This window comes from Lissotriton vulgaris, chromosome 4_1 (assembly GCF_964263255.1).
Source record: "Lissotriton vulgaris chromosome 4_1, aLisVul1.2, whole genome shotgun sequence".
Lineage (NCBI taxonomy): Eukaryota > Metazoa > Chordata > Amphibia > Caudata > Salamandridae > Lissotriton > Lissotriton vulgaris.
In genome coordinates this window covers 2,144,338,182-2,144,350,953 of record NC_141691.1, presented here as the reverse complement: position 1 = coordinate 2,144,350,953, position 12,772 = coordinate 2,144,338,182, and the positions used below count along the sequence as shown (strand labels likewise).

General features: G+C 41.9%; 1 protein-coding gene across 1 annotated transcript in view; it reads left to right on the top strand.

Annotated features, from left to right (window-relative positions):
* Window positions 1-12,772, top strand: part of LOC147725271 (integumentary mucin C.1-like) — a 72,815-nt gene that overhangs the window by 41,071 nt on the left and 18,972 nt on the right. Inside the window, exons 3-5 of the mRNA XM_086918229.1 lie at window positions 5,274-5,414; window positions 7,353-7,493; window positions 8,931-8,975. Of these exons, the coding sequence (XP_086774355.1) occupies window positions 5,274-5,414; window positions 7,353-7,493; window positions 8,931-8,975 (327 nt within the window). The remainder of the gene's footprint in view (window positions 1-5,273; window positions 5,415-7,352; window positions 7,494-8,930; window positions 8,976-12,772) is intronic.

Sequence of the window (12,772 nt, the reverse complement as noted above, 5' to 3'; positions counted from 1 at the left end):
TCTGGGAAGGAGAAAGCCGCTCTCCCTCTTTCCCCCTCCGGTGTGGTGTGCCACAGGGCTCTTCACTGAGCCCCACACTTTTCAACGTGTATATGGCCCCACTGGAGGAGCTGGTTTCACCATTCGGAGTCACTATCGTCAGCTATGCTGACGATACTCAGCTGGTGGTGACTCTCTCCCACCCCAAGCTAGAGCCCTCCAATCTTCGAGACTGCCTCTCCAACGTCCACCAATGGATGAGTGACTCAGACCTCAAACTAAACGGGTCAAAAACAGAGATCCTGCTCCTAGGTCACAAAACTATGAGCCTACCCTCCAACCTCTGGCCCGCCTGCATGGGTGAACCCCCTACTCCCAAGACAGAGGTTAAGAGTCTGGGAGTATGGCTGGAGACAGATCTCACCTTCAGGACACAGGCTAGGAAAACAGCCGGCATCTGCTATGGCCTACTGAGATCATGCAGAAAGGTGCTCCCTTTACTACCATCCCTGTCCCAACTTCTGCTGATTCAAGGCTTAATCTTATCCAGGCTGGACTATAGCAATGCCATTTACCTCGGAGCACCGGAATCCACTCTACAAATTCTGCAAAAAACCCAGAATGCCGCAGCTCGCCTACTCACGAACACCCAGCCAGAACATCAGCCAAACCAGCTCTGAGGAAACTGCACTGGCTCCCCGTAAGGGAAAGAGTCGCTTTTAAATCCCTCTGCCTGGCCCACAAGGTTCTGCACAACGCCGGCCCCCCAATTCTTAATAATTGGATCACACCATACAGACCGACGAGAGCGCTTCGGTCAGAACTCGGAAACCTTATCATGGTCCCCAGGGTGAAGAAGGCCCGCATAGGCGGCCGCCGCTTCTCAGTCAACACAGCGAAAAAATGGAACGCGCTCCCCCCGAGTCTCAGAGCTGAACCAAACCTCCTACGATTTAGGAAGTCCCTCAAAACCCTACTCTTCCCCTGAATCATCATCTGCTTCTCTTTGCCCCTCCTTAGGAGTCCGAGGTTTTAGCGCTGGGATACTCGAGGGTGACTACGCGCTCTATAAAAACCTAAATAAATAAAAATAAAAAAATTAAATATAATCTAGTATATGTGAGTATTGATGTATATAAGTGAGTATATGTGAGAGTGAGAGATTGAAAGAGTTCTTGTTTAAATAAGTATGTGTTTCTATAAGTGATTGTTTAAGAGAGTAAGTATGTGTAAGTTTCCTTAGAAGTAAGGTGGTAGTGTGTTAATAGCTGTATATGCAAATAAATGGATGTTCAATAGTTTATTTGCATGTGTGATTATGTGTGTGAGTAACTTTTGGATGACTGTCGGTGTGTAACAGGATGTATAGGTGTTTCACTACATATGATGAGTGAATATATGTATGAGTGACTATATAGAACTGTTGGTGAATGAGTGGATGTGTATATAGACGGTGGTATTACTGAATTGGTTGTTGTAACTGGTATGGGTATCTCTATTTTTTTGAAAATTTTAGATTCTATTTTTGAATATGTGTTTCAAGGGTTACATTACACTGAAAGGAGGTCTGTCACTCTGTCACAAGGATGGTGTCATCAGTGATGTCATCAGTGATGTCACTGACCATGTCATGAGTGATGTAATATGTGACGTCATCAGCAGTGCATTGCAGGCGCGCAAGTTATAGTGAGCCCAACTAACTATAACGTGGGAATTTCAATAATTTCATGTCAGTAAAATTTCCAGCTAACTATAACTGGTGTCAAACCTATGGTTTTTTCAGTGAATTTAATAGGTTTTTTAAATGCTAATTCCTAAATATAACTGGTGTGAAACCTATGGTTTTTTCAGTATATTTCATAGGTTTTGTAAATGCTATCAGTCTATTGCTATCAAATATAATATATTTTATAATGAATCCTATATTGTATATTTATGAATACTATTTTTTTTATGTATATTCTTCTTTTTTTTTTTTTGCCCTGGAGCACTCCCGGTGCGCGTACCGGTGTGCGCACCGGAAAGCGCAGTCTTGCGGCACGCCCCGGTGCGCGTACCGGTGAGTGTCCAGTTTGCGCTGTGGCCGCGAACGAAAACATCAACGTGACGTATCGGGTAGCCGTGTCCGCGTGATACGCATGGCGTAAGCGCACCCGGAAGCACCCGAGCGCACACGATCGCTCTACGTAAGCGCGTAGGGTCATGTGACCTGAAAATAACACTTTTCATTGGTTCAGAACAGTTTTTCTTTTCCAAATGATGAAAGCCCCCACCTTTTTTCCTCATTCTCACTTTGTTCTTTGACTGAGGAAGACCTGTTTGCAGCAACAGGAGCATCTCAACCACCACCACCACCACCACCACAAGGACCACCACAACACCACAGTGGTGGAGAAGAAGAAGAGGAGGAGGAGGAGGAGGAGGAGAGGCGGTTCCTGCCTGAAGATAGTACCCCCTATAAGCCAAAGGAGCACATTGTCTGGGAGTTTTTTAAAATCCCAAGGGACCTAAAAAAAGTTAATGCTCCTAAAGTTACATGTCTGATCTGTGGCACTGTATTTTCCAGGGGGAACCCTGCCAAAAAGTATTTTTTTGACAACAACAGTATGATTCGCCACATGCAACGCCGGCACTCAAACAACTATGCTGCGGCAGAGGTCAGAGAACTGACCAGAAACCCTCCCCAATCTTCTCCCAGCACCTCCCAAAGTAAACAACCCACTCGATCGGGTCCAGAGATAAGGGAGATGGTCCTAAATATCCAACCCCAGTTTGGAGATTTTAGAATTGTTTGTAAATTTTGCGGGACTACAATTTGCTATGGAGAGCAAAGTATTAAACTGATTAACCGTGCTGGACACAACCACAAGTGCAAAAACACACCTTAATTTTTTCCTGTTTTTTTTGCTCCAGTTGAGCCGTTTACAATTCCGTGTTTTTTGTTTGTCCCCATAAAAATTACAAAAAAAATATAAAATTGTTCATAAAAGCCAAAAAAAGTAAAAAATGTTCCAAAAAACAATAAAAAAATATAAAACAACAAAAAGAATTAAAAAAACAGTTCTTTTTAGAACTACCTCCAATTTATAAAAAAATGCTAAATTTCTTAAAAAGTTTGTCATTCTTTTTTGCTCATGGTACGCTCCCCGGTATGCTCCGCGGTGCACGTACCGGGCGCTCCCCCCGCGCAAATCAAATGGGTTTTTTTTTTTTTGCCCCTCGGGGCCCTTTTATGGCCCCCACATCAAACCTAGGGGGTCAGGGGGGGTCTACCCTGCCCCCTTTTGGTCATTTCCCCCTTTGTTTTTGCCACCTCTTGTGTCTTGATCCTACAGAGACACAAGATGGCGGCCGCTCCGGACTGTTTGGAATGTTGACAGACACCCAAGAGCCAATCAGCTTTCCGCGCGCGAACTCGCGTAGCGCGCTGGAGCGCGCCCCGGTGCGCGTACCGGGGCGCGCTTATAGATATATATATTTTTTTTTACCTAAATTACTCGAAATCCACTGGAGCACATATCTTGAGACATAGCAAAGGCACATCGGGCTACCAGTCCCTACAATTTTGCCAAGTTTGGTGGAAATCCATTCAGCCGTTCGGGCTAAAAGTGAGTCCAACTGCCCCCTGGAAATTAACATGGGGAAAACACGTTTTGGGACCCCCCTTTTATCTCGGCACCAGCTTAACGAATCCCCTCCAAAGTTTCAGGGAAGGAGCGGCTAGAGCTGGCCATTTTCTTGAAGACATTCAGCCAATTTCGTCCATCAACGCCAAAGTTATTTCCAATAGAATTTTGCGGATTTCCTATGGAATACAATCCTAACTATAACTACCTACTGGCGACGGCCAGTAGGTAATGTATATATTATATGACACTATCTAGTACTTTACAAAATGTCTTCCACCGATATAGACACAAAGCACACAATACTTTAGCAATGATTCACAGTAAATAGCATCAATGCACAGTGGGCCCGAGAGCGTATCAAACAATATACTAAGAAAGTCGTATAAGCACCACAACTCAAGTCAGAACAAAGTTGAGAGGACATTGAATCGCTGGGACCTCAAGGAACTACCCAAGGTGAGAAGATAGGGGCCGCCCGAGAGCGCATGCATGATGAGAATACAAATGCGGGCTCCGTACAACTCTACATGTAAGTCGTGGTTGGAGTTTTAAAGATTAAGGACCCTTCCAAGTCTTCCCACTGATACAACAGAAAATACCCAAAACAACTTTGTCAGATGACATTTGGTAAATATTCGTAAGATAACCAATTTGAGAAATATCTATAGAAAGAGAAGGATAATTTGAATTTGGAAAAAGTCTTTGTATAATATGAGCAATAATTCTAAAATATTAGGAGACGAGAGTCTCTGAATCTGATGAGACGAGAGTCTCGGAATCTGATGCATATGTAACCCACTACACATTACCCAGAACTGCACATCTAATTTTTCTACCAATTATTGCACCACTAGTTTGCTCAGGACATAAATGTAAAGTATTTGTCCAATGCAAGGAGTACTTTTCAGCAGATTTCTAGAGAAAACTATTGTTGAATTTATGTAAGAGACTTACCTTCTCATTTGGAGGAGGACATTAAATACAATCGCACAGGAAATGATTGATTTCCTTTGTAGACTTTTAGCTGAATAGCTACTTTGGACTGCTGCATATGGCTGATATTCCATGAAATAAAATACTCCAGCTGCTTCTCCCATGGTGTCATTGTTGAGTAAGTGATGCTAAAACGAGTTGAATATTAGTTGCCTGATCTGAGTGATGGATGTCCCACTATGTCTGTTGGAGCTATTCCTGTGCAGTCTGCTGAACAAAGGGAGTCGCCTTTCACTTATGGATTAGTGTAATCTACTTCACCCAGCATGTTAGGCAGAGTAGACATGCAGTCATTGGCAGTGTAATCCCACTTGCAGGTGCATCTGTAGTGTCCACACTTTGAGATGGAATTTGCACTAGCCCAGAAAATCCACTGGCAGAGGAGGGCATTTGTGGATTTTCCATTGAACTGTCTTTGTCCATGGTGCTAACATCTGCTTAGGTGAAAAAACCAGCTACCGATGAGTGACATTTCTATCTTTGATGGAGATTCCCACTCTGTCTTAGCAGAGAAGGATAATGCACCACAATGTGTGTAATCCCTGAATTTTGCCCACAGATGTACAATAGAGTTACCCATAATGAAAATTTAACTTCATGTTTCATTTACGAACCTGTGATTGCAAGATGTTTTTTTTTTTATTTAAAAGTTATCAAACATGTTTTCCTCAGGCAATTGTGGTGTTGAACCAAAATCAAGAGTCAATTGTGGCTACGGAGGAATCACCAAAGAGCAGTGCAATGTGAAAGGATGCTGCTTTGATGACAGCCAACCAGGAACAATCTGGTGCTTCAATCCTCTGATTCCGAACGGTAAGGTGCTCAGAAGAATGACGTCTGTGTTTTCAGTTTCTGGTTTCTTGTAAAACAGTTGAGGGTATTTTAAAATATCAACGTTTGACTAGATTTTGACAGTGAAATTCCCCTCTTTGTGGAGTACATGCCAAATTCACATAAAAAATTAGTGACACAATGGCCTCCACCATACTTTCTATGTGGCACAGGAATATTTCACTTTGAAAATTTCAGAGTTGGTATCACCTATATTGCTTTCTGTGAGAAGTTGGCCTGGTATATGATGTTCACTAATGTAAGTGGGCAACTTGCACCAGTCCAGAAAACCCTTGTGGTGATTTAAGAGGTCTTAGACAACCTTAGAAGATCTCTAAGTGGTAGCTGTGGAGTGTAACCTTCAGGCTAAATCTTAAAGGGTGTAAAGCAGCTTGGTTTGCAAGATTGCAATCTTATTGTATAGATTAAATTTAAAAAAAGCACACAAAGTATTTTTTAAATATGTATTTATTATATAACGCTGTCTAGTACGTTACAGTATCTCCTACACGGAGATGGACACAAACCACACAAATAAATCACAATAAATAGCACTAATGCACAGTGGGACCAGGCGGTGACCAAACCATAAACTAAGAAAGTGGCATAAGAACCACAACTCGAGTCAGGACAATATCAAGAGGACGTAGAATCACTGGGACCCCAAGGAACTACCGAAGGTGAGTAGCAAGGGACCCCACAGAGAGCACACGCAGTGTCGGAGCACTACTGCAGGCTCCGCACAACTTTACGTGTAAGTCACGGTTTGAGTTTTAAAGATTAATAACCTTTCCCAGTCTTCCCAATGATACAACAGGAAATAACCAAAATAACTTTGCAAGCTGATATCACATAAATATTAATAAGATTGTCAATTTGAGTAATATCTATGCAAAGAGAAGGATAATTTGAATTTGAAAAAATCTCAATGAAAAGTAGGATTACATAAAACAGCTTTGCAATGAGTGCTTTGTAGGATATGAGCAATAATTCTAAAATGTAAAGTGATGAGAGTCTCTGAACCTACAAATATGTGATCAAATACACATTACCCAGAACAGCTCATTATATTTTTCTGCCAAATATTGCAGCACTAGTTTGCTCAGGAGATATCTATAAACATTATTTCCAATGTAAGGAGTACTTTTCAGCAGATTTCTAGAGAAAGCGATCGTTGCAGTTATGTAAGAGACTTTCCTTCTCATTTGGAGAGGGACACTAAATAAAATCTCACAGAAGATGTTTGATTTCCTCCTTGGACTTCTAGCTGCACAGCTACTTTGGGATGTTGCATACAGCTGATATTAAACAACATAAAATCCTCCTGCTGCTTCACTCATTGTGTCATTGTTGAGTAAATGATGCTAAAACTGGTTGAATATTAGTTGCCTGATCTGAGTGATGGATCTGCCTCTATGTATGTTGAAGATATTCCTATGGAAGTCTGCTGAACAGAGGGAGTCGCCTTTCACTTATGGATTAGTATCATCTACTTCACCCAGCATGTCATACAGAGTAGACATGCAGTCAATGGCAGTGTACTCCCACTTGCAGGTGCGTCTGTAGTGTCCACACTTTGAGATGGAATTTCCACTAGCCCAGAAAATCCACTAAAAGAGGAGGGCATTTGTGGATTTTCCATTGAGGTGTCTTTGTCCATGGTGCTTAGTTCTGCTTAGGTGAAGAAACAGCTACTGATGCAGGACAACTCTATCTTTGTTGGAATGTCTAACTCTGTCTTGGCAGAGGAGAAAAATGCACCGCAATGTGTGTAATCTCTGGATTTTGCCCAAATATCTACAATAGAGTTATGTACGATATAAATTCATCCTGATGGATTTTGATACAAAATCTGCAGTTTCATTTGCTAACCTGCGATTGCAAGATTTATTTTTATGTAAACAAACTTGTTTTCCACAGTCAAATGTGCCATTGAACCAAAATCCAGAGTCAATTGTGGCTACGGAGGAATCACCAGAGAGCAGTGCAATGTAAAAGGCTGCTGCTATGATGACAGCATAACAGGAACCATTTGGTGCTTCAATACTCTTCAGCTGAACGGTAAGGGGCTCTGAAGAATGACATCTGTGTTTTCAATTTCTGGTTTCATGTAAAACAGTTGAGGATATTTTGAAATATCAAATGATTGAAGGAGTGTAAAGCAGCTATCTAGAACATCAACTTTAGTGAACATGATGTACCTTAACAAACGCATGATAACTGTTATTTAATTGTATTTATTATGTCTGTTATGTGAAAGAAAACTGCAGAAAACTCAAAAAAGTATATATTTTTGTATAATGAAGAATAAATGAAAAAAACAACAAATATGTGAGAAGTTTAATGTGTCATGAGATGCACCCTATGTATAAATAACTGACTTAACTGCCAAAATTGTTGAATATATTTAGGTCACAAAAAGAGGTTTTTACCTGTGTTCTTATGCTACTTGCCACTCCCACCTCTTGACCGCAAACAAAATACGGAGTACCCTTGTTCTTACCGCTTTTTCTCAAGGGTACCCCAGTATACATTCTGGGATGTACCTTAGTACTGAGCTCACCAGTTTAGGGAGAAAGCAGATAGACTGGGGTCCTGATTTTCAGGATCAGAGTCAGAGAAGCCAAAAACAGCATCACATCAAACAAAAAGTGTTAGTAACCTAAAGAAGCAGATACTACTTTCCTACAACTTCTTTATAAGTCTCAGTTCACAAATATGATGGTGTCATGATGACAACTATTGGTGTCTAAAGTTACCCTCCCTTTTGAGTCAGTATCACAAAATATCAATTGATTTGACAGTGAAAGTGAGGCGTCTTGAAAAGAGTGGGACTTGTGTTAAATAGCCGTAGCTAGCTGCTTTCTTTTTTGACAGTGTAGAATTCTTTAGGACTGTTCAACGAAAGGGTAGCCAAAAGAAGGACGGATTCAGGTTCAATTAAGAGGGTATGTGTCACAATAGCCTTTCAGCCCACTTGATATGGAATAGAATGACGCAGGTCCCAATGCCACTCCAAGACTCTCCTGCTGCCAAGAGGTGAACTTGCACGTCTAGGAGACCCTCAGTGTGGATAGGGGAATGGGAAAGAGAAGAGACTGCCAAGTCTTACCCGGTCTTCCTTTCTTTCTGAACACACGTCTAGGTCTGGTTCTCCCCTAGAGTGTTCTGGGTGAATCAGGAACAGATTTCAAAATTTGCATGTAACACCGTTCAATATTAAACTCTAATTATCAGTAGTCATTTAATACTTCATTACATATGTGGTGTTTACTTGGTCTGTGCCTCTCTTCTTAAATGGTGTCAGTGGTAATCACCTTGTTATTTCTGTAATACGCAATACCCATAAATTCCTGATTTATTGTAGTTTGTCTTTCTATTTACGTAGTGAATTATATTTCTTACCTTTATATCTTTTTGTGTTAAGCTTTAATTAATATCTTGTTCAGTATAACCTTCTTTTAGTCTAATATATATATCTTTCCCTTTTTCTTCTAGAAACAATTTCCAGAGCATCCTCAACAACCGTATACCCAGATAACAGTAAGTATATTCTTCTTATGTACCCAAATGCAACTCTAGTTTCTGGCTTCCTACCAGTTAAGCCTCCTTAATCAACTAATCGCAAACGTAACAATAATTCTTTAAAAACAGAATTCCTCTCAAGCGCTGCTTAATTGCTCACAACAATACTGTTGCTTCACAGTAAATTCCTCTAAAAATGCTGCTTTATAAACACACACAACACTGTTAATTCACATTGAACTTCTCTCAAAACACTGGGTCGACTACTACTGCGCAACAAACTACGCGGTAAATTGACAATGCATCAATACTCAAAACAATGGAACAGTCTAACGCGGACTTTGGTAACTCCTCCGCAACCGGCAGTGAAGAGATAAAGACTTGACACGGCGGAAACTAAACGACAGAAACTCCACCCTCTACTCCAACTAACTGGTTTTACGCCACGTCAAATTCCGCTACCGGTCCCTCTTTAAACTCAAGGTGAAGTGCAAGATTCCACAGGGAACGCCTTGTGACATTCCGATAGGGCTACCTGTGCCATAACACTAGACGGCTGAACCTGATTTTCCTTAATGGTGGCCATCTTAGTATTCCGACTGATATTTTTAAGTGCTCTTCACCCTTGGTTGAATATGACGGGGGGCTCTTAGAGTGATGGTATCTATGGATCTCTTGCTTAGTCCCGAGCATAGATGGGTTCTGACAGTATGTTCATTAAAGCATAAAATCTGCACCATGAGTTTTATTAGAATTTGAAGGCATATACAAATTGTTATGTCATAATAAGAAGTGTTTAGGGGTGTAGTCTGGTTGGTGCTAGAACAAGTTCATAACATCCAAGGGAAAGATAATGTGGAGACCAAACAACAGACTAGCTACAATAGATGTCTCTAATATGAATTGTCTTTACTATCACAAAGTTAGCTAGAAAAAGATGAACATTTTAATAATTAAAGTCCTTTTTGGGGCTTGATTTCTCTGTTGGCTCATTTCATATTAGATCTTGAAACTAATGGCATACATCCTCTGATTCAGCAGTAGTGTCTCTGTCGTAAGGCTCGACCCATTGAGTGTCCACTTGCCTACAAACAGTTATAGACTCTTCTCAGACCAATGAAAATGCATCGGCTGGACTCTATTTACCAATATATTAGGGATTGACTAATCAGTTTATGCACTCTACCAAAGCTTATGGCACATGTAATAAAGCAAACAAGATATTCATCACACCTAACAGCGAATCCTAGCCTCCAAACTCTAAATGTGGCACTCACTTGTTCAGTACTTTGTTCTGCAGTTAGAAAACCAGATCCCAATAAATTGGTCAATGTAACAGATGTGATATGAAACACTACATAAAAGTGTATTTAATAATAAATAGCCAGGCAATTATTTTAAGAGTCTAAAACATATGCAGATGGTAATTTTACATAACCAAATACCTTTGTAAAAGATTTAGTAACTGATTGTTTATGGCTATTTCATTCATTGTTAAACATGAATATACGTGTAAACATGCTCATGAATGGTATAAAACTGGTGTTTCCCTCTAAGGTCCAAGAATGCTGGATTTGGCCACATTTTTACAATATTCTCATAAAATACGCTAACAAACAAAATATATTTTGCATACTTAATGCTTTCTTGAAAATCTGGAAAGGTGATCCTGGTCATATCTGTGAAATACCCAATGTCCTGAAGACAACTGTGTGCAGCATGCCCGTCCGTCTGTAATGAGGTCCCTGAATTTGTATTGTACATGTCAAGTATCCTTGCATGGAAAAGGGCAAACTTCATCCCTCTGCTGAAAAGGCCTAACTCAAACCCAGAAACGCTTTCTAAATTTAGACCAATATCACTGCTCCCAGGAGCCTCTGAGATACTAGAAAAACAGTGAATGTTCAGCCTATGTGGTTCCAAGAAACTTTCAACCTTCTTCAAACCTCTCAATCTGGCTTCAAATTCTGGCTTAGCACTGAAACCGAACTGATGGAGAATATTGATTCCATTAAATTCACACTAGACGCCAGATACGATGCCGTCCTAAACTGATCCTTCTGTTAAAATTGCCTCACCACTATTGGGGTGGAGCACAAGGCCTTAGACTGGCTAGCATCCTTTAAAAATGATAGAGAACAAATATTTGGCTCAAACCATTCCGCTCTGAACCAAAATTAATAAAATACAGCTTTCTCCAGGGATCGGCCCTGAGCCCCACTCTTTTTAATATATATGTGATCCCACTGGGTAACCTCATACAGTCCTTCGGCATCCAGGAACTTTCCTACATGGATGAATTGCTGCTTACAAATAACAAAAATAACCTTAAGGCCAAGGAAACATTTTCAGCCTGCATGACTGCAGTATTAGGCTGGATCAAATGCAACGCTCTATCAATTAATCAATCAATCATGGAATTAGAAGCACTCTACTCACACATGAGGGACTCAAGGCGCTGAGGTGGGGGGGTCCGCAGATGTGTTTGGTCGAAGAGCCGGGTCTTGAGGGTATACCTGAAGGTGTTCAGGGAGGGAGAATGTCTGATGTTTGCCGGTAGCTCTTTCCCGGTCTTTGGCTGCAATGTGAAGGATATTTTGCCTGCTCTGCCACTATGGAAGCGTGGGGTTTCAGCCCGTGCGAGGTTAGAAGACCGGAGGTTTCTTTTGGGTAAGTGGAACTTGTTTGTGTCGTCGAGGAATTTTGGTCCATTGTTGTGTAGGAATTTGTAGGCGTGAGTGAGGATTTTGAAAGTGACCCTTTTCTCCACATGGAGCCAGTGGAGACTTTGTAGGTGTTTTGGCTGATGTGTTTGTGTAGGGGAATGCCGTGGACGAGTCTGGGGGTGGTGTTCTGAATTTTCTGAAGTTTGCAGAGTAATGATTTGTTGATGCCGGCGTACAGTGCGTTTCTATAGTTCAGTCTGCTGGAGTGTGTGGCTACTGTCTTCCTTGACTCAGGGGGATCCACTTGAAGGTCTTCTGGAGGGTGTTGAAGCAGCTGGAGGTGACTGCATTGACCTGTCGGTTCATGGTGAGTGATGAGTCGAGTATGATGCCCATGTTCTTGGCGTGGTCTGAGGGGGTAGGTGGGCTTCTGAGGGTGGTCGGCGACCAGGTGCTGTCGTCCCATGCAGAATAGGTGGTACAGAGGATGAGTACTTCTGTCTTCTCAGTGTTGAGATTCAGGCAGCTGTTCATCATCCAGACTGCGATGTCTTGCATTAGTTTTTGGAAGTTGAGTTTGGCAGTGGTGGGGTCTTTGGTGAAGGAGAGGATGATCAGGGTGTCATTGGCGTAGGATACGATGTTGAGACCGTGTTGTCGGACAATGGTTGCCAGGCGGGCCATGTAGATGTTGAAGAGGGTGGGGCTCGGTGATGAACCCTGTGGGACTCCGCAGGAGATTTTCATGGGGTCGGAGATGAAGGGTGGGAGTCTAACCCTTCGGCTTCTTCCGGTGAGGAATGATTGGATCTAGTGCACGGCTGTATCTTTTATGCCTGCAGCATGTAGTCTGGCGACTAGTGTGCAGTATGAGACGGTGTCAAAGGCCTCTGATAGGTCGAGTTGGATGAGGGCTGTGTAGTGGCCTTGGTCCAGAAGGTTGCAAAAATCGTCTGTGGTGGCAAGTAGGGCGGTCTCTGTTCTGTGGTTGATTCGGAGTGTGGATTGGGACAGGTCGAGGACAGCGTTCTCTACAATTATTTGTGTCAGTTTCTTCTTGACTGTTTTCTCCACAACTTTGGCTATGAAGGGGAGGAGCGAGATGGGTCGATAGTTCTTGAGGTCGGTGGAGTCAGCTGTGGGCTTCTT